Raw genomic sequence first — 26,472 nt, forward strand, 5'->3', positions numbered from 1 at the left:
CAGAAAACAACCTTTGGTTTTTATTTCACAAAGGCAGGGGTGTGTAGACTTTTGCATTAACAGTATCTTTTCCAAATAAAAACATTCCATATTGATCTAAGAGAAAAAACTGTATAGATGAAGATGAAAATTCTTGTAGAAACAGAATGTCAGGATGGCACTTTTCATTTTATACATTTTATTTTAAATATGTTGCCTCACACAAAGTGCGCTTGCTTGAGGTAATGTAGTTACTGTCTAGCAGCGTATGACTGTAAACATTTAGCAGTATGCTAACTTTGAATGTTTCAAGACAGAGACTGTTTTGTATTGTAGATGAAGCAGTACAGCAGAGCTGCACTCGAGAAAAGCACCATGCTCAACTTGGATGGCGTCCTTGGTCTCGGCACCAATCGGATCTTAAGTGCTTTCGGTGGCAATTTTGTGTTGAATGGCCAGACGACCCGGTCCCACTGAGAGAGGATTGCCTGGCGAGCCCCGGTCCAGCGACCTGGCCCGTTCAGTCGGTACTGATAGGACGTGCAAGGTCCAAACAGCACCTGGAACGCCAATTTGGGATCGGTCAGAAGCAGCAGTGCTACGTTTGGTTTAACCCTGATCTGAGATGCCACTGAGTCCATGTATGGCATGTAGTCCACCTGGATGGGGGTTCGCTCGGAGCAGGCGTACCTAAGAGACGGCAAAGGACAAAGATGCCAATGGCGTTGATCTTGTCGGGAATCTTCTAGTACCTTTTGTGCATGGTTTCTGTTTCTGACGCAACTTCATCCAGCATTCTCTCTTTGCTCGGTAAACGTGCTAAACCTACAGAAGATGGAGAAGAATCATTTCAAACTTATTGCGGACCAGGTAAGGGTTTTGCGGGTTTACCTTTGAAAACTCTGGTAGCCCAACGAGCTTGTATCTCTGCCAATGGTGTTATAGACCCCAGGCCGTGGATAAAGCCCACCACGGCCAGCGTGGGTCTGGAGAGACTGGGTGGGAACACATGCTTGTAGAGGCACAGGCGGTAACCCGACTTCTCCTGCAGGGTCGGAGGTAGGAAGGGGAAACTGTAGTTGTACCCCGTGGCGAACACCACCACGTCCACCTAAAGACAGGAATTCATCTTTCCAGGGATATTCAAGAAGAGTCATTTAGTGGTACTAGATCATACCTGGTCTACAACGCTGCCGTCAGAAAAGACCAAAGTGGATCCACGGAACTCCTTGACGTTCCCCTTCAAACGAACGCGACCGGAGATGATCCGAGCCGGTAGGTCGTCACTCACCACGGCGTTTTGCTCGAAAATCCTTCGAAAAGGAGAACCTTTGAATTCCTTTTTCTGTATCAATAATAACAACACACGTACCCGTGTCGTGGCTTCAGTCCGTAGAGCTCATGATTAAAAACCCGGTTGAACATCTTCTCCGCTTTCCTGCTGCTGAGAGAAGGGAAAAGTCTTTGCAGCATCATATCCACGCGGGAGGCGTACATCATGTCTACCGGGAGGCCCCAGGGTCCTACCCGGCTCACCACCCATGCGCCGCTCCTTGAGCTCAGGTACACCTGCGGGACACCACGCCATCTCATCCTTAATTTTATTTTCTAAATATTTCGGTACTTTCAAAAGAGCGCCACCTTTTCAGCAACCCGGCTGATATCCACCGCAATGTCGCCTCCGGAACTCCCGATCCCGACGACCACCACTTTTTTCCCCTGCATGCCCTCAGCGTTTCGGTACTGCCAGCTGTGGAAGTACTTTCCGTTGAAGCTCTCTAGACCTGGACCATATACAAGGCTAGTCAAGAATATATACTAATAAGAACCTTTGATAGCCTGGGTACCTGGAAAGTCTTTGAATGGCAGGTGGGGTGTGGTGAAATGTCCCGTGCAGACCATCACGGCGTCAAACAGCTCGCTCGTCCGGCGGCCGTCGCGTCCCTCGGTCTCTACCGTCCACCGACCGGTATCGGCAAAGTCCGCAGTCTGTCTAACGTTCACTACGGAGGTCTTGAGACAAACGTAAAGGCATGCTTGGATGAGTTTGGGATGATTTCAAAATTCTTGATCGTTGGGCTATTTTGACAAAATCACATCTAAAAAAAAAAACCAAATCTCGTTTAACACGGAACTCCCTTTGTGTAGTTCGTGACACAAGCATATGATATGATCGCCTGAGTCGAAAAACGTGTTCTAACTTGGTGGTTAGCATTTTTGGATTCCGCACACCCACCTGAAAGCGGATGTGCCGCAGTAGCTGGAAGTTCTGAGCGTAGAGTCGCAGGTAAAGCAGCACCTCCGAGTGGTGCATGTTGTTGGGGAGCTCTGCAGGAGGTGGGAAATCACTGTAGGCCATCCTCTCCTTAGAGCTGTTGATGACCACTGACTCATAGATGTTGGCCCGCCCGGGTTCGGGTTCCTCCTGTCCCATAACAAGTTCTTGTGGATTTCCAGCCAAAGCATTTTGATTCTAGAGCAAACCTTGAATCTCCATAGCCCGCCAATTTCAGGACCGCTCTCAAAGCAGGTGGGCTCCAGACCTTCTTCCAAACAAGATTTGATGCTGGTCAGACCCGAAATCCCAGCACCGATGACGGCTACTTTCTGAACCATGCTGGAGATAAAACAACACGTATGTGTTTGCTTCCAAGCGTGAGTTGCCGCATTCCAGTCATACGTTCAGACGCCCAAATGTGGTCGACAATCGAGCAGTTTAACATTTTAACGACATTTGTCTCATTTCTATAAGAGAAAATTAAATTGAATATTTCTCCATGCCTTCATATTTACTCGTAATTATGCGAATGACTTGTTTGCAATAGCTTCAGGTGCATAAATGATCCGTCCCATAAGTAAACTGTAAGTGTGGCTGATGCAACACAAGTATTGTGTGCACGTGAAATAAACTAAACAATATGTACAATACCTTGGCAGAACGATGTATAGTCTTCAAAAATGTTTTCTTGTCACTTTATTCCTACTCACAACAGCATAAGTGAGTTATCAGGCTCCTTAACACAGTCTGATGTGTGTGTGTGTTTTACATTATTCTTTACTTTAACCACGCCCTACCTCTTACAGTTGTCAGCTGGAGTTGTCAGTCTGGTGAACGCTTCATTCCAGAAGTGAATAAGAATTCAAATTGTGTCATAACGTAACACGTAACGACAAAATGCGACATGATTACCACAGAACAGGAAATGGAACGGACTGCGACATAGGAAAGGGTCTGTCTGCTTTTTTGAGTGTGTGTAATCATGCCAGCTAACAAAGGGATGAGTAAAAAGGAGCAAGAGAAAGAATATAGTATACAATTACAGAAAATATTAATGATATAATAATAATAATTATTTTATTAATTTTTAAACAGATAGTGTTAAAACATCGCGGCATAGATGCTATTTCTGTTTTGATTATTATCATTCGGATAGCGGACTGAAAAGGTTTCACATTTTTTTGGGCAAAAGTTTGGACATGAGGCCGGGCAAGAGATCGGGCTCTCGAACGTGCACGTAGTAGACCGCCGCCCCTCCAGCCACCAGCGCCAGGCTCAGTTTGAACAGGCCGCCCGAGCTCGCCGCGTTCGCTTCTTGCACCTGCCGGTGAAAGGGAGGTGTCCAAATACTTATGTCCGAGCTTTCATGTCATTCAACATTTTTTTTCCGACTCTCAGTGAAGATGATAACCTAGCTTCTGAGCGGCGAGTGCGGGACTGACCTTCCTGGTCTTCAAGGGTTGGTACAATCGCTCAAACTGGGAGAGGATGGCCCGCCGGGCGCCGTCCCACTTGTTGGGCCCAGTCAGGCGGTACTGGTAGGCGGTGACGGGCCCCCACAGGACCTCCTTGAACAGCGGGTAGTCGGTGAAGAGGAGCCAGAGTAGGCTGGGCCTGGCCCCTATTTCGCCTGCCAGGTCATCCATGTAAGTCACAAAGTCCACCTGCAGTGGCGCCTGCCTGGAGATGATGTAGCTGCGGTAAATAGATGGGGGAGGGGCGGGGTGTTATAAGTATGTGTAGGGGGGGGGGCATCGATTTTAGCTTTTACCTATTCTCCATATTTTTGGTGTCCTTGTCGACAGCCTTCACCATGGCCTGGCTTGAGGGCAGCTTCTTATGCCCTGGAGAACATGAGAAGAAAACATCTGCGTGGCTACACCGTCGACAGAACCTCATCCCATTTGGCGTAATGACCTTTCAAGACCCGCATGGCCCAGCGCGCCTGCATCTCAGCTTGCGGCATGATGGCTCCGAGGGCGTGGATGAAGCCCACCACGGCCAAGGTGTGATGCTCCATGTTGGGAGGGAACACGTGCTTGTAGAGACCCACCCTCTGACCCGACTTGTACAGAGTGTTGGGGGGCAAGTACGGGAAGTCGTAGTTGTATCCCGTAGCGAACACAATGGTATCCACCTGGAATCAATCTTACTCTCTGGCGATTGCTCTTATTTCACAATGAAGTAATGACATCACATGCAAGAAGGGCTGAAACCCGAAACGTTCCCACCTTCTCTGCGACGCTGCCATCCTCAAAGATCACGGAGGAGCCGCGAATTTCCTTCACGTTGGGTTTGATGATCACCGAGCCTGACAGGATCTTGAAGGGCAGGTCATCGTTGATCACGGGGATCTGACTGAAAAGCCTGTGAAGAGCGCACGGGGAACGTATTCAATACATAACGGTCCGCGTTTGGAAATGGTCAGTTTGATTCGGTTACCTGTGTTTGGGCTTGAGGGCGTACATGGTGTGGTCGTACATGGCGTTGAGCTTCTTCTCGCCGAACCAGTTGAAGAAGTTGATGGGGAAGAGTTGGAACAGGATGTGCACGAAGCGCGTGTTGTACTTCATGTCGACCGGCAGGCCATCGTCCGACACTTGGCGGATCACCCAAGCTCCGCGCCGAGTGCTCATGTACACCTGACCCAAAAGGGGAGGGGGGAGGGTCAGCGTGATGGTGGCACAGGAGATACGCACCAACCTGCTCGGCGAATTTGCTGCTCTCCGTGGCGATGTCGCTGCCTGAGTTGCCGATGCCTATGACCACCAAGCGCTTGCCGTGCATGTCTTCGGGACCCTTGTAGTCCCAGCTATGGAAGTAGCGGCCCTGGAAAGTGTCCAGGCCTGGGGGGGCAGCAATAAATCGGAATGTTTCCAGGAAAGGATTATGAGTAATTAAAACATCTGGAAAGAATTACCCGGGAAGTCCTGCAGAGGCAGGTTAGGGTAAGTGTAGTGCCCCGAGCAACAGATGACAGCGTCGAACACATGAGTCTCTTCTTTCCCATCCCGCTTCTCCGTCACCACCTCCCACTTGCCCGTGCGGGCGTAATCCGGCCTGGGTTTGACACTCTTCACCAAAGTCTGAAGAAGCCACACGCATATGAGGAAGCTGCCGATTCCAAGTAAGCAAACAAAACCATGTTCACCTGGAAGCGGATGTGCTGCAGCAGTTTGAAGTGATCGGCGTACATGCGGAAGTAGTTGAGGATTTTGGAGTGGTGCATGTAGTTGGGATAGTCGGCCGGGATGGGGAAGTCGCTGTAGCACATCATCTCCTTGGAGATGTTGATGGTGAGGGAGCGGTAGATGCTGGCACGATTGGGCTCAGAAACCTCCTGCAGAGGAAGCAAATCCACTTTGGTGTGAGACAAACCTTCAGTTTGATGGACTAGAGTGCTTTAATATAATACATTTTTAGTTTAGTTCATTATTTCTTTACATTGTATTTGTTTATATTATATATATATATATATATATATATATATATATATTTATATTATATAATTTGTGCAGCCATTGCACTGACGACATGGACATAGTGCTCGGTTGTATGCGTCTTGGCCACTAGAGGGCGGGGTAGTACATAATGAATACGTGCCATAAAGAAAGCCATGCCTTCTAAGCTCTCAATCGGGTGCAGTAAAGCCCAAAAACTTCCCCAGAAGCCAAAACGATTAGTATTTTCTTTTTTTTAAATGTCCTTGCCTTGAATTTCCATAAACCTCCAAGGTCGTCGCTGCTCTCAAAGCAGGTCGGCTGCAAGTCTTCCTCCAGGCAAGCCTTGATTGCCCCCAGGCCCGACGGGCCTGCGCCAATCACTGCCACTTTGCGCACCATGGTGGAACTATAGTTTTAAAAAATATATATGTATATATATATTACCACAGGAGAAAAAAGTGAACATCGGCACTAATGATTTATTCTAATCTTAGTCAGGCGCCTTACAAATAAGAGATTGCGCAATACTAAAATTGCAGTGCTTTCTTGTTGACATGACTCAAAGAAAAGAGCACAACAAATTGATGACAGATGCTGCTGTCCTGCAGTGTCACCGAGAAATCTGATACTCATTGACAATTGTATACTAAGTAAAACATTCAAAGGTGGTGTCATTGGAGGATAAGTTAATTCAAGTAGGAGTTCCTACCTATACAGAAGGTCCAAATAACAGCTCAAGCCAAATGCTCGACTGATGTGGTCTGATGTGCTCGGCGAGAAGGGTCCTCAAATCCTTGCGCTCGCATTTTTATATGTGCAGATCTCCACCCCTTCAAACACACAAACACGATCGAGTCAGCCTGATCGTTATTGACTTTTGGGTATCACGTAGATTACACAGTTACAAAATGAGCACACGCTTCAAGTTCTGTGAAAAGAATTTCATTATTTAGTATGGGGGGGGGGGGGGTATATATATATTTTTATAAAAGGTAACACCCAATGCATGGGTTTTTTTTTAAATGAGGAAAATAAAAATGTTACCATGTTTTTTTCCCTGAATAAAAATCAATTCATTAAAAGTAACCAAAAAAATAGCGAGAGAAGGTGTCATGTCTGTCCAAATGATACCTGGATAATTCGTTTTATCGAAGTAGGCTACACGTTTAAGTTTAGGAAAGCCTGTATAAAAATGAACATTTGCTTGATCTGTTGCATAATTCAATCGAGACTTTTGCTCAGCTTTTTTTGGCAACACACTGGGTTCAACTGGGCACACTGGATAGAAGTTTATCAGGTAATCAAGGACAAATGTAGATAAAACTAAATAAAATAAAAAAGTGGATGCTCAAGAGAAGTTGTGTAACAAGAAGGGAAATAATAATAAATAGTAAACAAATTAAAAGCTGAGCTACTGTACAGTAACTTTGTTACAAGATTATATTCCAGGTGGTCCACAAAACAAAACTTTTATTTTTACAAACTTTGACATTCTACAAAAATGCTGATAAGTATTGTGGACGAATAGAAATGTGGAAAAAAATCTTTGAAAATATCCAAACGTCACTTACCTGGAATGATGCATGGGTGGTGGTGGTCCAAGCACATATCAGGATGGGGCGGGGGGGGGGGGCAGTGCCCCTACCCCTGCCTTTAGCTCCACCAGTGGAAAAGAGAGGGGCAAACTTTAAAGAGGTGTCCTCCCACTAAGCAGGACGAAGGCATCGGGATCAGACGTCTTGATCACGGTGTGCGTGATGTCGCTCCCATTTGCTACAAGCAAGAACCAAACACAAAATGTCCTCAGCCAAAGGTAAAAACAAAAGATGAAACAAAAATTAAACAGGAAGAACCTTTTTGATTTTCAAGTACACCTCATAGAAAATGATAGACGCAGTCGAGCGAGGTCAAAAGGAAAACCATCTCACAGCCTTCTTGACTGAACACCGTTTATGAGCATCCAAAATGATTTTGTGATAAAAGCAAACAGTATGAGCTGTATGTCAAAACACAAATTGATTTTAAGTGATTTCCGATGACACCAAATACAAAATGACATGCACACCAAAAATGATACTTATTCAGGTTGAAGCAAAAAATCCTATAGATTGCACCACGTGACTCAACAGTCTATTTACAGTAAGTGCCGGATGGCAAGAAAAAGAACCCTGCCTTGATTGCAACAGAACAACAAGAGCAAAAGCTGCCTAGAAGAGGCACTAGAGAAACCTGGGCTAGACTAAACGTATTAGAAACAGCTCCCTCTTGTGGCACAATAAATATAACATGTTCCACAGTTGTGCAAGTTACATTAAAAACAGAGAATGCAATTTCTGGAGAAATTGTGTGGGAATTCTGAGAGCTGAGGATGAACTCAAATGCTGCAATTAATAAAATGGAGCAATTTTGGAATGTGAAATTGGGGGGGGCGGAGCTAAATGATGTGGAAGGATCAGTTAAAAAAAAACCATAATTCGGGAATGTATCAGTGGAAAATGTGGAATGATGAAAACTGTGCAAATTCAGGAAAAACTGGTCCTGAACATTTGAATGTTGGAGTGGTTTGAATCTTTTGAGTCATGTGGAGGGAGCAGCATGTCGAAAAAGTGCATCGACGCTCTTCAGCATTCCCACAATAACAAAAATGTCTCAGATTGTTACGCCACGTATCCCAGCAGCGCTTGCAGGCTCTGAGGCGAGAGCCAGAGCGCCTCCAGCAGGTTGTACTGACAGTAGCCCATCCAGAAGCCGAAAGCCACGTCGGTGACGTTGTGGCGCCCTAGCATGACGCGACTCAGCCCCACAGTGGCCGTCCACAGCAGCACCAGCACCCGCAAGGGAGCGGCTAGCACCAGGTGCGCCAGCAGGAAGCGGCCGCACATGGCGGCGCGGGTGGCGTGGCCCGACGGGAAAGAGTAGCGGTCCACCGAGAAGGTGGCGAACATGTCCATGCGGTTGTGGACCGGACGCCGTCGCCGCACAGTCGCTTTCACCACCCCGACGAGGACCAGATCCAGGAGAAGACCTTGAAAGTGAGCATAGGAATTCCAAAGGTGAATGAATTCTTCCCGTGCACACACCTCACATCTTGATAAAAGTATTTGGAAGACATTCAATAGTTTTTGCAAGAGTCTGCTTGAAAATATATGAGCTGGTTTTCCAGCAAGACGGCTGTACTTACCCATAAAGAGGTTGAGCATGACCTCCTGGCCAGCAGCACTGTCGCTTTTGTACAAGCAGTAGGCGGTTCCTGCCAGCCAGGGGATGCCGTGGCCCGTCACCTCGATAAGCTTCATGAGGGGCCGCGCACTCCCCCACGACGAGTCTTCTCGGGCGCACACCCCCAGACTCTTGGACAGCCACAAGTCGATGGCGAGCAGCGAGCTGAGGGCTACGCGGAAGAGCGACGGGTTGAGCCGGATGCCGTCCTCCTCCGGCGCCCCGGAGCCGGTGGATGAGCTGGAGCCGCGGCGACGAGTGGGGCTCTCAGAGGCGCGGAGCCGAGCGGTGACCCCGTCGGAGCTCTGCCGCTGGAGAAGATGAGGCGGAGTCGACGAGCGGCTCAGCGGCTTGGTGAGCGACATGAACTCGAAGCGGCCGTTGTTGGTGCCGCCGAGCACCGGGCTCCCGCTGCCGGCGCGGCCCGGGTTTTTTGCCTTCGGTGAAGACATTTTGTCGGCGTGCGTCCTTGCGAGGAGCTGACACCGCAGTGGGGAATGTCTCCGCAGTGTTGTGCAGGCTGTCGCCTCTTTATCTCGTCGACTGCAAAGCTTGAGTATTCTTATCACGTAGTGAAGACATAGGACGCCATATTTGTTGTTCTATCGCACAGCCTTCTGGGAAATTGTGTTTTTCTTCGTGCTCAACTCTCATTGGTTGATATAAATATGACGAAGCACGCTTACTTCCGGGTTTGTTTGTCGTGAGGGGGTGATCACAGACCCCCTAAGCAGGTCGTGTTTTTCCACGCGTCAGCTTTCAAGGAACACCCGAAAATGCCTGGAATCTTGCTGGGTGACGAGTTCCCCAATTTCGAGGCCGACACTACCATCGGCCGGATTAAGTTTCACGACTTTCTGGGCAAATCGTAAGTGAATCCAGCCAATTATTACGAGAGTTCGAAGTCTGAGCGTTTTTTATGCAAGGGTGACTTTCAGTTTCCTCAACCTTCTGATATGCGTCTCTGTGCAATTCTATGTTTTGGGCAAATACAGAAAGATGTCTAATTGTTGCGTCATAGGCACACGAAACTGTGGAAATGATCGGAAAACATTGAATTGCATTTGGTTATTTTTTTAGTTTTGTCACTTTTGGTGTGCTCCTAAGTCATTGAAATATTTTTGAAATTGAATACTGCTTTTCTTGAAAGTCATTTTAAAATTTTGTTAGTGCATTTGTATTTTTGCTTTCATCAAAAAGCGGTTCATCTTGCTCAGTCCTCACTGAGAGAAATCTGGAACCAGCATGGACACAAGGCTTATATTGTGTCTCATATCGAAACTGGGGCATTTGGGATTGTTGGCGCACATTTGAGGTTCTCAGCCTCTTTGTGCTTGCTTGAATTCAGTGACATGCATGCAAACAGCTTTGCTTCGTTTCAAGTCCTACAAATGGAGAGCGTGTCCGTCGTGGTGTTCAGTCATATGTTAAGTCACGTGTGCATGCGACGGCCATGGGATTAGGCTTTGAAAGGCCCTCGATTTAAATTCCTTTGTGACATAAAACCCCTGCGTCTCTTTTTCACGAGCAGATGGGGTATCCTGTTCTCCCACCCGAAGGACTTCACCCCCGTGTGCACCACTGAGCTGGCGTGCGCCGCCAGCCTCAGCGACAAGTTCGCCAAGCGCGGTGTCAAGATGATTGCCCTATCTGTCGACAGTGTGGCCGATCACCGCGGATGGAGCAAGGTGCAGGGCAGTCGCACACAAATGCACATGTCTGTTGAACGTTGTTTAACAGGTCGGGCCTGTGTGTGTGTGTGTGTGTGTGCACATCAGTCTATTGTTGCATAACTTTAAAACGCAAGCAGCAACCTGCCTCGAGGTCATCCAACTGCGCCGTCATTTTCAAACCTTTTGACTGGCGAACTTGGAAGATCATTAAAATGGGAATTATTTACTTTGCCCTCTAAACTTACTGAAAGGAGAACAAATAAGACAAACAAAACAAAGTCATATAAAAGAGGCTGACAACAAAAGATGTCCTCTGCATAGACTTAACGTGTTTGTGCACGCAGGATGTGATGGGCTTCAACAGTCAGGCTTCAAATCCTTTGCCCTTCCCCATCATTGCTGACGAAAAAAGGGAGCTGGCCAACAAGTTGGGAATGCTGGACCCCGATGAGATCGATGGCGACGGCATCCCGCTCACCGCTCGCTGTGTAAGCAACTCGCTGTTGTTGTAATTTGCCACCTGCTGAGTTGAGACAAAATGACCCCCTTTCTTGACATTTGTAACCTTTGTCCAGGTGTTTGTGATCGGACCCGACAAGCGGCTGAAGCTGTCCATCCTCTACCCGGCCACCACGGGGAGGAACTTTGACGAGCTGCTGCGCGTTATTGACTCACTGCAGCTGACGGCGCAGAAGAAGGTGGCCACGCCTGTGGACTGGAAGGTACGCCCAACGACCTCCCGCCCCCTTTTTAAAAAAAAAATTCTGATTACTATGCCTATCACAACCATGGGACGGACTACATTTTGTCATTTTGCAGCCTGGAGACAAAGTCATGGTACTTCCCAACGTCTCCGATGCCGAAGCGGCCTCTCTTTTCCCCAATGGCGTCACCGTTAAAGAGGTTCCATCTGGGAAAAAATACCTGCGCTACACTCAGCTCTGAAGACCTTCAGCGAATCACAATGGAAATATAAAAAATTAAAAATAGTACACCGCAACAATAAACAAGAATTTGTGCCTTCTGTATCATTCCATAATAAACAACAAACTTTGCACTTAAATTCAAAATGTTTTTTTCCACCCACAAACGTTTGTCTGTTATTCAGTCTCTAAGCCACTAAGTGTCGCTGTTGCCTTACATATAAAATACGGCAGGCTTGCACTACTACATGTCACCAATAGACGTCGCTAAAGGCACGCTGCAGTGCGGCGACTGATTTTTTTTTCTCCCAAATTAGTGAGTTCGTTTTGATTGTAAAAACACCACTTTTAATAAACATTTTAAATTTTAAACGATTTAGTTTCCATCATGTGGATAAAAGCCTGACTTCACTAGAAAACTAGGGATTACAGTCACTAGTTGCATTTTCTTTTGAAAAATAATCACTAGAGGTGTCAGAAAGGTAACTAAAATGACAAAATTGTGTTTCTCTCGTCTAATTAGAATTTGCTACTCACAAATTCGCCTATTTGCAGTTTCTTGGGGGGGGGAGTAATATTGTGTACTGTACTTGCAATAAGATTATTCGCTGTTATCCCACAAGATGGCGCCAAAGCCCAGTTTCATTAAAAAATAGTGTTTTGGCATGATCTTCTGCCATTAATAGGCAAATATAAATCTTATCTTGGGGTTGCAGAATTTTGTGAATGTTTGCTATTTTTGTCGGAATGTCGCTATGAACTACTTTTTTTTTCCTCCTCAAAAATTTAACACGGGGTTCCTCAAATTACAACCAACTCAGCTAGTGGGAGTGCCCTCCTCCACCTCCTCCTCCTTGTCTTGTCTATCATGTTGGACAACAGCCACATTATGTAAACAGAACAGCAGTGCAGATCAAATGCATTTGTGCTGTGCCACAACAACACTAGCCTTGCAAAAGCAAACATAAGAAGTGCTTCGACGCTGGCTCAACTGCCCTCCTTTCTACCCCGGGCCCCTCTCTATGTTCATCTGTCATTCTGGACCCTCCTCCAGTGTTGTAATACAACACTGAGGCCGGTACCAGCTGCACGCTCACCCATGTACACACGTTTGTGTAGTGGTGCCGATCAAAGACATAAACAGTGCTGTGAAAGGACTGGCCTCCCACCAAACTCCCTCATATCTCAGGCAAGATACCCCCCCCCCCCACTCCTGCCCTCAGAGTAGCCAGGATTGATAAGCAAAACAAGCGCTCAGTCATATTGTGACACATCGGAGCCGCCCACCCCCTTGACGATTTACAGGCGGGATTTGACGAGTCAGGCTCTGCTTATTGTGAGGGTAGATCATGTTTGAGTTGTTTTAAAAACTGCCAATAAATTAGAAATACTTCAACTAGCAGAGGTGGAAATTAGTCAGTGTCACCTTTCCCCCCATTTAGTCAATTGTCCATGTTAATATTTGTAATAATTATATGAGCCTCTGAGGCTTTTCTAAATGAATTTCTTTTATGAGTGGCAAGAGAAAACAAATGTACAATACAAAACGCTCTCAAGAGCCAAAAGAGTTCATGAGAACTGTTAGCCAAAGATTTTTCCCTCCAGTCCAAACTTTTTTTTTTTTTTTTTTAATGCATTTCCTGTGCAAAAAGCATACGCTGCTCAAAGAAGATAAACCGTGATCGCAAAGCACGGAGATATAAAATATATTACAAGGGTCGTTAGTTTCCAGTCAAAGCTGCCAAACGTTTCAATCCTGCCGATACTGTATAAATTGCAGCGCCATAGTACACGTATTGTTCCCGCGCTGTTTTTTTAACGCTCCCCTCAGAGCAGTAAGTGCAATGGATGCAATAAAACAAAGCGCTCTATTTGAGTTTGGTTGTTAAAAAATACAGAAAGGCTGATACACTATGTTGCCTTTAAGTGGCGTGTTCAGCTGAAGGCATCCGGGAGATTTTTTTTCTTTTTTTTTTGCTGTTCTGAACGCAGGAAAAATTGGCCCGCAATTTCCTAAGGGCTGAGTTTGGGCATGAGCCAACGCCAGGACAAAGAACAACTGTGCTCCTGCAGCTACACAATGAACTGTGATGGAATTAGGTGGGACAACACTTACAATTGGAGTGTTTCAAAATAATGTGCTGGGAAAATGTTACATTCACACCGAATTGCACATATTAGTGGGAATGAGAATTCTTTTGGGGTTAAAAAATATCAATATCGGGCCCATTCAGTCTAATTTTTCTTTTTACAATGGAGACACCAGAAAGGAGGGTCAGAAAGTGTCAGTCAGCAAGGGAATTCCCCAAACGGAGCTCCGCCTCCGACGTGGGTCAGACCGACCTAACTTAACTGATCCAAACATAATCACGAAAATGGAGATCAGAACAAGGCCGCTTAAAATGCAATAAAATGTGACCAATTCTATTGCGGTGGCTTTTGCTACCCTTGAATCAATCCAGTGAAAAAAACTTTTAGAGTGAGTCATTTTTTGTGTGTGTGTGAGCCTAATTTTTGTTAATTAAACAATTGTTGCACTTCTGGGGCAAATTTTGTCCGAAATATTTCATTTTGAATCACATTTAAAATTCAAATGGATTTTAAGGAATATTCTTCTCCAAAATGATTAGTTTATTTCAAGGCAGGTCTCCAAACAATTCTTTTGAATTATAATTTAAATGGATTGACTTTGAAGGCAAATGGACGTCTAATACATAAAAAGATGAAAATACATTAAAAAGCCTCCCAAAAACACATCGCATCCAGCAGTTGCTTTGTTTTTTTCTGCGTTGTTTTATGACGGTGGCTTTAATTGATCGGCTGTGCTGTCTCCCCGTTGGATGAACATAAACAAGTTCTAAAGCAAAACATGTGTTACTTACTCGTCTCTCCCTACGAATGTGTGTATGAGCCAGGAAAGCCAGACTGGTTTCATTACCAGCCCCATTATGGTTAAGGGGGTGGATGGGTTGGGGGATCATCCAAAAGCCTAAACAGTTGCCATGGCGACGCCACCTCACACGACCTTCCTCGTCAACTTTCTTCTAGTTATCTTCTAGCTTGTAGTCATAACTTCAACCCAACTAAATGTATGAGCATCTCATATTATATACAGTAAAAGCTACACATAAAATGATGTGGTGGGCCGTATCCGGCCCCCGGGCCTTGAGTTTGACACATGTCTCGTGCATTTGCTTCTTCTAGTTTTATTAATTCAGCCCCCATGAACAATTTCAAGGACAATGCATTGGATTTTTGTGAACAGTGGTAAACAATAACCATTCAAATAATAATAATAATGATAATAATAATAACAACATACCCCAATTAAGCGTTGGCCAGCATTGACGAGTCTCTTCCGGTTTGATGAGGCTGGTATTCGGCGTCACATCCGGAATTTTCAAACGAACAATAATCCAAAATGAATCAAAATGAAGCAATTTTCCACCGAATGAATTCCTGGGCCTGATAAGCTGACTTGAAAGTATGAAAGTAATCAGACAGTTATGTTGGTGAAAAAAAAGTCGTGCTGCTTTATAGATAATTGACAACTCATAACATAAAGCTAACGAAAATAACCACTTATATTTTTGACCGAAAACATTTGACAGTCAAAAAGTATTGACTTCCTGCGATGTTCAACGGATTTTACACGCTTCCCAGTACAATGCATGACAGTGCATGAGTCCCTCTAGCGGCATGGAGGTACATTACACCAACGCAAAAATAATGCACATGTACTATATGTAGATGTATTTTTTGCCAATTTTCTTCATTTGGTACCTCGCCCAGCCCTTTCTTTGACACACACACACACACACACACACTAACACACACATACACACAAGCCTGTTTTCCATCCAGCGGTCGAATTTCACAGACACCTCTTCCCTGTTTCCTCCCCAACACGGGCTGCCCTTTGCTTTTAGGAAAATAAATACGCGGAAAAGAACACAGGGGATGAAAAACAGCACTGGCGGGGAGTTGTAATTGTGGTGCTCTCTTCTTCTGTTCTTTTTCCCACTTTCTGGTTTATCTTAAAACAGCATGGTACACAAGTGGACGACATATCCGCCTCACATTTAGTCTCTGTGTAGAGCTCTCTTCATCCTATCATGCAGAAAAGATGTGCAGGAGTATTTGTGCTGTGCCATTAATAGATGGGACACACTACTCAAGATGAAGAGCAGACCACCAGCACTCCTGCTACTAAACCACTTTAAGTCATTAATAACCTTCTCAACACACACGCACACACACACTTGTCCAGGCGCACTTTATTAGCAGAGGAGCCATTTGCCTTGTCACTGTGATGAAGAGCTTGGCACTGCTGTGGCGGGCTACTTTTTAAAGGCCCAGACACCCTTAGCCATTAGTCAGGTGAGGTGATCAATGTGTCTCTAATAGAGAGGAGGAGGAGGAGGAAGATGAGGAGGAGGAAGATGGCCGTATTGATAGAGAGACGGAATGATAAGCAAAGAGACCGATAGCACTTTTGCCTTCACATTCATAAAGCAGCTTACGGGCGCTAATAGGACCTGTCAGCCTGTGCTATGTATTTATGAGGCCACGTCAAAACAATAGCATCTATCTCACATTAGGCCGCTGAGTGGGAGTGCTTGAGTGTGTTTTTGCATGTGTGTGTGTGAGAGCACATGTGTGCAACAAGGGCAGATTTGAAGGGGGGGGGCGGATGTCGCTCCTCAGAAAGTTCATCTCAATCCCGAGGTCAATACGCGTGTGTGTGCGTCCCGTCCTCTATCTTGTCATCACCGAGCCAAGGTGCAGAGGAAGCCTGCGGGGCCGTAAACCGCCTCCAAAGCGGGCCTAAGTGAAGTGCAGGAAGCCCACCAACACCGACCCCCCCTCCCCAGCCACGCCAGCCCCCTTGGCACCGCCGCTCTGTTTTGTCTGTGCATGGGAAAATGGGAACTGAAGAGGCAAAAACTTTTGATAAGCAGGCGCTGGTGGTGAAGGGAGTGTGTGTGTGTGTGTGTGTGTGTGTGTGTGTGTGTGTGTGTGTGTGTGTGTGTGTGTGTGTGTGTGAGTTGGTGGGAGAGGGGGGTAAGAGTACCAAGCCGAGCGGCGGCAGGGAGTAGCTTGTGTCTGGAAAGCATCAAGCCATGGCTTTGCATCGGTGTGTGTGTGTGAGTGTGTGTGCATGGTCTCTAGCTTGTTAACCTGGAGGTCACGGGCAGCGTCAGGTGATGAAGTCAATGCCTGGCACACACACACACACACACACACACAGTAAATAAAACATCCATTATCCTTTATAGTATATATGAAGGCGATTGATGATAAACACATATGTCAAGTATGTTTTCACATTTGTGATTACTGAATAAAATACAGAAATGTATTTGTGATTTCAAAAAAATAGGGACCACGTCTTTTAGAAAAAAAATGCATCTCAAGAAAAAAAAAAAAAGTTCTATACATAAAAGAATGCAGATAAGACTGCATTTGAGTGTCTTATCATCTTATCGCTTGTCTTTAGTTGCTGCCAAACAGGAAGTGAGAGCAAATGACATGGTGCCAAACAAAAGCTTTTTTGTAAGCTCAAAGGGACAAGTTGAAGCGAGTTGACTGACACACGCTTTTCTCTCTCGAAAATATATTCCCCCTGCAAAATATGCCATTTTTTTTGGTCACCTGCCTGCTCTGGCTGCACGTCAACCATCACATCAGCGTCTCTCCTTTTCCCAGCCTCGCACCTGACGGCTGTCACGTCAAGCCTGACCTTCCCAAATGGACTGCAGGCTCACTATTTGGCAAATGTCAAGCACAGCGAGAGAGACAGAGAGAGCGACAATGCACCACAGGGAGGAGCAGCTGAAACTTGAACTACGGCCAAAAGTTTTTTTGTAAGAGTAGCTGCACCGCCCGCAGCTGTCCCGCTAATCTTTCCCACCGCTACAATCTCCCGGCACATCTGTCTTCACTCCGCCACCCCCCCACCCCTCAATCCTCTGTGTGTACCCCTTCACATGCAAAAAAAAGGACAAAAAATTGGACAAAAATGTAGGAAAAGTTGACAAGAAATTAAAAAAATTCAGATTTAAAAACAACAGGCAATTTTTTACAAACAAAAAACTAGTAGAAAAAACAGCCTGAAAAAAAAAACCCAAAATGAAATAACATAAAAAACGGACAAATAAAGAAGTCTGATATTTTTATCACATATTTTGTAGAAATAAATTACGTTGTTGCGTTTGAAAAAGTTTTCAAGAAAATAGGTCAGAAATGTTGAATATTTTTGCCATGTATTTAAGCCATAGCAAATTATACTTAGCATAAAAACATTTTTTACGAGCTACAACAAAAAGTTAGCAAGAAGAAAAAGGCTACAATTAAATTTGCCACCATCCTTTGAAGATGTGCCACCCATACAGCCACATATTGCTTGTCTAGTTTTTGTGTAATCCTCCAAAGTAAGATCCAGTTACACACACACACACACACACACACACATCCAAACATCAAATCCCCCTTGCCCGCGGAAACTTGATCATCGCATTTCCAGTTGAAATGTGGAGCGAAAGGTCTGAGAAGGCAATTTGATTTGGAGGGTTAGCAAGTCAAACAAAAAAAAAGCCTAATGAAGTTCATGGGAAAGGATTCAAAGAAATTAGCGGTTCAATTTGTGTGTGTGAGCCTGCATGGATAAGCAAAAACCCATTTGAAAGTTTCTTCTATAACTAAAACCAAACAAGTATTTTGGACGCTTTCCAAGCTGCTATCCTTCTAGTAAGTGCTATTGTTAGCAGGAGTTAGCATTAGGAAAGTGTCCATTAAATTTTGATGTAAGAAATTCTTCAGTGTTGCGTGTGGCTCGTTGGTCTAGTGGTATGATTCTCGCTTCGGGTGCGAGAGGTCCCGGGTTCAACTCCCGGACGAGCCCTTCTTTAAATTAAAGATATCACTCATTGAGATGTATGTTACCCGGGCCATCAAATAATATGCTTCAAGAGAGCACCACACTCAACAACAAGCATTTTGAAGGGAGTGGCCAAGGGGGGACCCATGCAATCATCCATTCCCGGAGGTAACAAAGGGTCAAGGACTCGCATTTTTCAAACAGCCCATTCCAACATTCTTCTTGGCAATCTTTCCGTATGAATTGGAAGTTGTTTTCATTTCTAATTTAACTTTCTCAATACTATTTATTTCGACAATTTTTTTGTGCTCCCAATGAAAATAATCATTTTTTTTCTTGAAATGGTGCGCATGTATTTTATTTTGTGCAGTGTCATGCCAGTCATGCACAAACCTGATTAACTTCAACCCGACTGTGACAAACTTGCATTGTTTTGCTATTTTTTTATTTTTTTTTTGGAGGGAAATTCCCCCCTAAAATGAGCATTCCTGTTCTTCCTGCAGAACTCCTCCTCATAGTTGCCATGCTTCCTGTGTGAATATCTGGAGAACTATAGCTGGGTTTGTGCCTTTTTAAGGCTGGGTGTGGTGGTGGTGTTGGGTTGGTGGGGGGGGTCGGGGGTCCAAAGACGGGCTGACCTCCCGGCGCTCTCCGGAATTCCAAACACGTCGCGGAAAACAAGCCGAGCGTCTATGTTGCGAATGACAAAAAAGAACACTTGTATCTCTGCTATGAAATGATGAGATTTTTGGCAATTACTTCTAAGACAGACCACAATTAACACTCTCTGTGACTCCCCCACATTCCCATACTTAACCTCACGCAGGGGTGAGGGGGTAACAGGCTCAAAGTGGCCCCTGGCTAGGATCAGTTAGTTAGTTAATATTAATAATTAGTTACTTGTTTTTATTACTTAAGCCTGAATGTGGATTTGTTTTTGTCAGGGTAAGTTCGTTCGACATGGGCCAAAAGTTGTAATAGTCGTCTGTGACAAGAAAAATTGTTTGCAACCATTTGCAACCTGACAAAATACCAACATTATCTATGTGCTATGATAGGGACTTTATTATTGTAGTTAATTTGTTCGTTGCTAGTTCGGGTTAATGTACTGATGGAGGTGTGTGAGTGCACCACTGGAATTTTTCACCAAAGAGGCAAGTGAAGAAAAAGTTCCGTCTTTCCACAGTCACTGATATCCATGCCAAACAACACAAGACCTTCGGCAAAGATTAGTGACTTATTGTGTGACTCATTAGCTGGGCTTACACTGTGACCACACGTACACACACATGTGCTTCCTCCTCTTTCCTGGAGATACCAAGGCGATGAGTGTACCTGTACCCTTGGATGTGAGTCGCAGCTGGGGTATGCCCTCTCTGGGATCCCCCCTGGAGAATGGTGGAGCCAGGTTGGTTAAGAGGTTACCTAAAGAATCGGAAGACTCATTAACTCGTGCTGGATTAGTATGTCTTATTATTAATTAATATATTTTTAAAAATGAAAAAAAGATATATTGATGATATTCTCAAACCTGCCACACAGTGAATAATAATGATTGAAATGTATTTTTTAAAAAAATCGATAATTGGACTAATAAATAATGTTATAATTAAAAAAATACAGTAAATAAACTGGAAATGACAGGGTACATTTGAAAAGCGCGTGTGAAACACTGAACAAAGACATGAAACGGGTGGAAAGACAACAAAAACACAGCTGCTGGGATGGGAGGACAGTTGGGCGGAGGAAAAGAAAAAAAAAAATCACACTGCTGTTTCACTGCTTCCACATGTTGCTTGCATGCATTCCATGAAAGCAGCCCCCCCCCCCCTTGACACACACACAAAGTATCTATATTTATTTCTAATATTTGTACGCTTCTCAGATAACCAACCAAAATATTTTTTGCAGAATCATGTGACGCAATTCTACACCACCCAATGAAAATCCAGCATGATTATCTTTGCAAAGTGGGAATTAGATTCGATTGAGGATGGGCAAAGTATGGCCCGCAGGTCACATAAGGGCACACAGCCGAGCCGTGGAAAAATCCGGTTCCGAATCAAAAGTGGGCCCCTTGCTTACTTCTGATTGGATAGCGCCAGGTCTGTTGTGTCCTGTGTCACCCGCCACCAGCATTTTTTTAATAAGTCGAACCCCCCCACCCGGGTTTCTCCCATGTGTGTCTAAGGTCTCATTTCACAGGTTTAAATCTAATCAAGAAAATCAACTCCATCCTTAAGTTGAGCGCCGGAGGAGATTTCCCGAGGTGCTGCGAGAGTCCGTCTCGCTGTTCAGGGGAAGGAAATCTGTGGATTAGCAAAGAGCCAAAAGGAAGGAAGGAACAGATTTGCTCAAAAAGCTGGAGATTTACCCCCCAAAAAAAGGTGAATGTTTGAAAGAAAAAAAAAGTCACATAATTAATTGCCCCCGAGAAAAAAAGTTGCGTATCTTCAAGAATTCTGTCTTTTTTTCGTATTTTTTTTTTTAATTGAAAAATAATTTTAAGAATAAAATCAAATGAATCATGGACTATTTTCAAGAAAAAAATAGAATGGCATCATGATTTGAATTTGCCACCCACTCGCATATCGCCCAAGCAGTTTTTGTGTAATCCTGCAATCTAAGTACTAAATGCACAACTGAGCTCAATTTACACACACACACACACACACACACACAGACACAGACACACACACACACGTCCCAATCAAACGGCACCGGAGAGGGAAGCAAATGCAAAGCACATTTTCACCCTTTGCCCCGACATATGGAACACGTAGCGCTCTTGTTTTCTTTTCATCTGGCCGCCCCAGAATTGAAAGCTTTGGACAGTGTGTCCTCGCTGCCCTCTCCTCTTCCTCCTAATCCTCCTCCTCCTCCCAGGGGTGCTGCACTGACCCCATTAACAAGCGGGACACCCACTCGCTCACAATAACAGCACCTTTGCAGCCTCGGAGGGATTCTTTCAAATACGAGGGCTGGGTGGAAAACTCAGGCAGCGGTGGAAGTTAACGGCTCGCGAGATTCCAATTTATTACCTGCCATTGACGACTATAGACGTCAAAGACCTATCAACAATTGCTTTTTAAAATAACGCTGTTCATATTTGGCAATCAGTGGCTAGCTAAATTGGCTTTATGCAAGCCAAAATTACACAGCCTAGCTATCTCGGTTGCTAGCATGTTAGCTAGTCCACTTACTCTATTTCTAAGATTACAATTTATGAAGGTAATCTTAATGGATCAGAATTGAGTCAATTTTAATTCATTATCAAGCAGTCAATGTTGTTCTACTCCGATCCTGCGAGTGGTGCTAATGCGCATCGCAGAGATTCATTTCACAGTCATACTGAAATTGAAACTCGAGTTGGGGGGCTGAGGTTAGTACGTTTTGTGAAAAACAAAACTGAAGGTTGGGGGGGGGGTACGTTTTGTACACTAACCACAGAATGTGTCGAAAAGTGTGGGCGGGACGGTGTGATTCCGCTAAAAGCTGTGACTTTTTAACATTATAAAAGAGCAGAGCGACACAGCTGCACCTGCTGCAAAGGAGAACTCAGAAAAGGCAAAGTGCATTGAAAAGGTCAAAGGTTTCTACACCTTTACACCTTCTCACTTGTAAAACTCCAGCAAAAACTCCAGGTGAGATGAACAGTTGGTGGTTTCCTTCATCTCGTGTAATTTCAAGTAAATACAATTTTCTTTTCTCGAGCAATGTTTAGCGACACATGCTTTTTTTGTGGAAATCTCAGATGGTAAAAGCAAACAAGGAAAGCCCAGTCACAACAATCTCCAAATCTCCCTGCTTTCTAACGAGTCGCCCTCCTTCCTGATAAAGCTTGCGCAGACGTCTGGGCTTTTTTTTTTTTTTTTCCTCCCCCGATGGAAACTCCTGATGGCGGTACCACAGGCGTTCTTTTCTTTCCAACTCCGCCTATCCTCCATCCTTCCACCTGATGACTTTTCCTCCCTCCTTCCCTCCCTCGCAGACACGTGGAGCCAGACTGTAACGCAAACACTGGCAGGTGGATGGAAGCCGAGGAGCGACACTGACGCTTGTCAACTGGATGGAAGGATGGATGGATAGATGAGGAAGGGGGGGGTGGGGAGGAAAAAGATGGCGCTGCTCGCTGTTTGTGCGAGTGAAAAGAGAGCGAGAAACCAGACACAAACATAAACATTGGCCCTTACTTCAATACTTCTTCTCTCTGGACCTCTGACTCACCCCCTCCCTCCCTCCCTCCATTCGTCCTGCCTCCCCATAAACAAATGCAACATGGAAAGCATCACAAACTGCTCAGCATTCACAAACTTATGTTTTTTTCTCAATATGATTTCCATGCATTGAAAAACATTTAAAAATATATATATTTTGGACTTTTCATTGCACCCCCTGACAGTCAGAATACTCCGGGTCGGACTGTCGATGACTTCATACGACTTGTCTACTCCTGGCGCTGGCCCAGCCCTACATCTGCTCCACACACACACACACACACACTGCATTGTCTCCACGGTGGAGCCCGACCGCTCGTGTTGTTGTGACATAACTTACTAACACTCACGTTCGCAATATGGAGAGTCGGCCCATTCTTGGCACCTGCTACAGGTGATGAGCGTGAAAAAAGTGACGTGCAACATGGTGGGCGGGCGCGCCCACTTAAATATTATATATACCGTATTTTCCGCACGATAAGGCGCACTGGATTATAAGGCGCACCTTCAATGAATTTTAAAACTTTGTTCATATATAAGGCACACCGGATTATAAGGCACAATAACTCAATGTTGCTCAAATGTGAATATCACACAACACACAAAATAAACACGTAAAGCTTACTTTAATAAATTAATCGTCATCCACGAATCCATATTGGTCCATATATAAGGCGCACTGTCGGGTTGTGAGAAAATTAGAGGTGCGCCTTATAGTGCGGAAAATACGGTATCTAATATGTTTCATTTTAGGACTAGATTTAACTTCTTTTGAATTAAAACACATTTACAAAAATATGCATTGAACATGCACACTCACATTCAACTGTTAAATTTCCTTTTTTTAATTTTGGTGTTGAGAAAAAAAAGGACTAAAAATGTTATAGGGAAACTTTATTGCGTTCAATCTTTGGAAAAAAATTCTCCACTTTAACTCTGCGCCGGGATTGAGCTTCAATCTTCGAGTCGGAGCGTAAAGACTAAATATATGGGCTACATTTTATTTTTACACACACATGCCACCCACTGCTTGGTGTTTATTTAATATGGCAGAACAGTATATCCCGCCGCCTTCTTTATAAGGGCACAACTAATGCAGCACTGAGACAACCCCAGCATCCCTCTACCAAAGTAATTACTCTTTTGCTTTCTCCCTCTCGCTCACACACATACACACACACACACAGACACACACACACGGTGCCAGCAGCAACAGTCTCTTGGCACCGTCCCGCCGCCCTCACCGAGAACGAGCATCTGCTTCGTCTTTTCTTTTGCAGCAGAACGCTTTGGCTTGTCTTTCTTGAAATCGACACAGTCGCACACATTGGCACTGGCATGGGAATGTGATCCTCTCAGATTTGAAAACTGCCAACTCCTCAAAAGAGGAAAAATCCGCACTAAACGGCGACAAAGCTAACAAACGGCAGATTGTCTGTTTTCCAACGAATACAGAGCCGCTGCGGTAATGGTGTCAGTGCGGTCGTGTTACCGAAAGCCCAAGTGAAGATGCGACACTTGGCAGCAAAACCGGAGTTGGATTTCAGCTCAACTGTCTTTGGAATTGCAACGGGACGGCCTTCACCAATAAGTCAGCGGCCCCTTCACAAAATACGTTTTTTAGATTTGAACGCAACTCTGCAGCATGTTGCGTAACACACCGTAATAAATAATTGATTGTAATGCAAAAAAAAACCCTATTTGACACGGCTAGAACACACATTGTACAAAAATAGCGCGATGGCGTTCAGTTAAGCTTTTCAGCCCTGATTGTGGGTCAAACAAAAAAGTTTTGTGGCACCGCCGGTCCCGATAAAACACTGGATGTGGTAACAGTAATCCGTCCATGTGATGTATGGAGCCGTCCCAAATGGCGTCATTTGTTTGGTTTTAATAAAGCGTGTGTTTTTCTTGGGTCACGTTGTCAAGGAGCAAATTGCTTTCTAATCACATCACACGTGGAAAGTGCAGCACGCGACGACGCACACCCATTCGCTCGTATTAACGCACGTGTGTTTTCATTGCAAAGCAAAACATGTCAGCGTTTGGCCCACTTTTAGCCCACACAGTCACTGTGACGGACAGCCCGGTGGAATTAAGTGCTAACCGCACCAAAAGAGGGACAGCTCGTACCGAAAACAAATGCGGTTCGCCCGGCAGGCTTCAAAGGATTCAGCGTTACAACGAAAACTTGAAAATGAAAAAATCAAAGAGTAAAATAAGTTAAAAAAAAACATTATAAAACTATTTTTTAAAATTAAGATTAAACAAATATTTATTTAGAATATTTTGTGAAATAACCAAAGTTAAAATTAAATTAAAATGGCGGACAAAAATTACATTGATTCAATTAAAATTAAAAAATTAATCATTTTCTTTTTCCAAGCTTACAAACTCAAATACATAAAATAGAATACAATCAAATTAAAAATAAAACCATCTTATTTTAGTCTAGTAGTCGAACCAAATTGTATCCAATCCCAGAAAAGCAAAATCAAATTACTTTTTTTGTAGTTTAACATAAGCATACAAACAGAGCACGACACCGATGAAAAATTAAAAAATCTAAATTAAAAAAATATTTATTTAGAATATTTTGTGAAACTACCAAAGTTAAATTTAAATTACATACAAACATTAAGATTAAATTAAAAAGTCAATTCTTTTCTTTTTCCAAGCTTACAAACGCAAATACGTAAAAAAAATAAAAATCAAATCATCTTATTTTAGTCTCATAGTCAAACCAAATCATATCCAATGAAATCCCAGAAAAGCGAAGCTCAAACAACATTTTTTTATAGTTTAACATAAGCATCTGACACAGATGAATAAAAGCCAGCAGCTTGATGGAGTATGCTGGCGTCTGAGGGCTTAAGGTGCCAGCCTTCCAAAAGAGGAAAGGTCGGTGATGTGGCGTTTTACTGCCACTAACCGCCTCCATTCTGGGAGCGCTGCCCAACTCGTCTACCTGTTGACTGGACGCAATGTACTGCCCGCCTCTCGTGTTACACGGCGTATTGTAAATCAGCGCACCATTATAAATAACACTTAGAAGTTATTTTGAATCTTAAGAGGAGCTTAAGCGCCATTCTGGCTCCCTCTAAAAGCTGTTTAGAATTCAAAAAGCTTCTTTGCAAATACAAACAAGCCTATTAAAAGGCAGCCATTATCCAAAGATGAGAGTTTGCGAGTTGATTTATGACACCAATGGCAATGATAAAAACTTACCGCGAGAGCTATGGCCACATTAAAAAAATAAAATCAACCATCAAAAGAGAATTAATGATGAGCGTGTCATTTTAAGAGTAACCACCGGTCGTTAAAGTTAGTTAGAAAAAGGTTGCCATGGGGAATATTCCATTGCTGAACCTCTTAATGTTAAAACCAGCAAGGGTTGTTTTCACTATGGATCTACAGGCCCCTTTTTTGGGTAGCGCTTACAAAGACGGGGATTAGTTATTGCCTGGCCATGGCTTCTTAAGATTTTATTTGTGGGTCCATTCATTATAGAAAAGCATACCAAACCTCAGGCTGGATTTTCAAATTAATTAGGATACTTGGTTGAAATGGCTAAAATGATCATAAATGTCACTTTGAATCTCAACTTTATGTGTGTGTGTTTTTTTTCAGACTTTTTTGGTGGGTCCTTTCATTAACTTTGAGTTTTATGGTCATCAATCTTTCTGAAATGAAAATGAAATGTCTCGTAGACACTGTCGAAGAAAAGTAGATTCGAATCAAAACGGCTGAATGTCTTGTTTTTTGGCAGACGTTTTTAAGACTTTTTGCGGTTCCCACCATGATGGACATGCTTACCAAATTTCATGTTACTACGTGAACTGCTTCGGGGGCTGAATTTT

General features: G+C 44.2%; 3 protein-coding genes, 1 long non-coding RNA gene and 1 other non-coding gene across 5 annotated transcripts in view; 2 read left to right on the plus strand and 3 right to left on the minus strand.

Moving 5' to 3' along the window:
* Nucleotides 1-161: 161 nt before the first annotated feature.
* On the minus strand, nt 162-6,549 carry LOC133167224 (uncharacterized). Its single transcript, XM_061297849.1, has 20 exons — nt 6,410-6,549; nt 5,968-6,106; nt 5,409-5,597; nt 5,178-5,343; nt 4,961-5,103; nt 4,700-4,899; nt 4,489-4,624; nt 4,175-4,394; nt 4,029-4,101; nt 3,700-3,952; nt 3,430-3,578; nt 2,464-2,596; nt 2,216-2,404; nt 1,827-1,992; nt 1,621-1,763; nt 1,352-1,548; nt 1,157-1,292; nt 871-1,090; nt 732-804; nt 162-669 (listed from the first exon to the last, which is right to left on the minus strand). The coding sequence occupies exons 2-20, from the start codon at nt 6,097-6,099 to the stop codon at nt 288-290; spliced, it is 3,300 nt and encodes a 1,099-aa protein (XP_061153833.1). The 5' UTR covers nt 6,100-6,106; nt 6,410-6,549; the 3' UTR covers nt 162-287.
* A 1,083-nt stretch (nt 6,550-7,632) lies between these two features.
* Nucleotides 7,633-9,575, minus strand: plpp6 (phospholipid phosphatase 6). The gene is made up of 2 exons (XM_061296505.1): nt 8,882-9,575; nt 7,633-8,725 (listed from the first exon to the last, which is right to left on the minus strand). The coding sequence occupies exons 1-2, from the start codon at nt 9,369-9,371 to the stop codon at nt 8,358-8,360; spliced, it is 858 nt and encodes a 285-aa protein (XP_061152489.1). The 5' UTR covers nt 9,372-9,575; the 3' UTR covers nt 7,633-8,357.
* A 19-nt stretch (nt 9,576-9,594) lies between these two features.
* prdx6 (peroxiredoxin 6) lies at nt 9,595-11,655 on the plus strand. The gene is made up of 5 exons (XM_061296506.1): nt 9,595-9,787; nt 10,451-10,607; nt 10,937-11,080; nt 11,168-11,314; nt 11,412-11,655. Exons 1-5 carry the CDS (start codon nt 9,696-9,698, stop codon nt 11,535-11,537), a joined length of 666 nt encoding a protein of 221 aa, XP_061152490.1. The 5' UTR covers nt 9,595-9,695; the 3' UTR covers nt 11,538-11,655.
* A 1,094-nt stretch (nt 11,656-12,749) lies between these two features.
* The window catches only part of LOC133166922 (uncharacterized), a 40,259-nt gene continuing 26,536 nt past the window's right edge, over nt 12,750-26,472 (minus strand). The window contains exons 4-5 of the long non-coding RNA XR_009717877.1: nt 17,171-19,820; nt 12,750-16,735 (exon numbers count right to left, since the gene is read on the minus strand). This is a non-coding gene — a long non-coding RNA (uncharacterized LOC133166922). The remainder of the gene's footprint in view (nt 16,736-17,170; nt 19,821-26,472) is intronic.
* On the plus strand, nt 18,348-18,419 carry trnap-cgg (transfer RNA proline (anticodon CGG)). The gene has a single exon. It is a non-coding gene; the product is annotated as a tRNA-Pro (tRNA).

Source organism: Syngnathus typhle, linkage group LG14 (genome assembly GCF_033458585.1).
Source record: "Syngnathus typhle isolate RoL2023-S1 ecotype Sweden linkage group LG14, RoL_Styp_1.0, whole genome shotgun sequence".
Classification (NCBI taxonomy): Eukaryota; Metazoa; Chordata; class Actinopteri; order Syngnathiformes; family Syngnathidae; genus Syngnathus; species Syngnathus typhle.

Bases quoted from the DNA above. Each gene is read 5' to 3' on its own strand.
- plpp6 (XM_061296505.1), bottom strand. From the start codon at position 9,371: ATGTCTTCACCGAAGGCAAAAAACCCGGGCCGCGCCGGCAGCGGGAGC. The intron at 8,726-8,881 runs GTAAGTACAGCC...CTCACTTTCAAG, and splicing joins CATGCTCAACCTCTTTATGG to GTCTTCTCCTGGATCTGGTC.
- LOC133167224 (XM_061297849.1), bottom strand. From the start codon at position 6,099: ATGGTGCGCAAAGTGGCAGTGATTGGCGCAGGCCCGTCGGGCCTGGGG. The intron at 3,579-3,699 runs GTCAGTCCCGCA...TTTCACCGGCAG, and splicing joins AACCCTTGAAGACCAGGAAG to GTGCAAGAAGCGAACGCGGC. The intron at 1,091-1,156 runs GTATGATCTAGT...TCCTGTCTTTAG, and splicing joins ACGGCAGCGTTGTAGACCAG to GTGGACGTGGTGGTGTTCGC.
- prdx6 (XM_061296506.1), top strand. From the start codon at position 9,696: ATGCCTGGAATCTTGCTGGGTGACGAGTTCCCCAATTTCGAGGCCGAC. The intron at 10,608-10,936 runs GTGCAGGGCAGT...TTGTGCACGCAG, and splicing joins ATCACCGCGGATGGAGCAAG to GATGTGATGGGCTTCAACAG. The intron at 11,315-11,411 runs GTACGCCCAACG...GTCATTTTGCAG, and splicing joins CCACGCCTGTGGACTGGAAG to CCTGGAGACAAAGTCATGGT.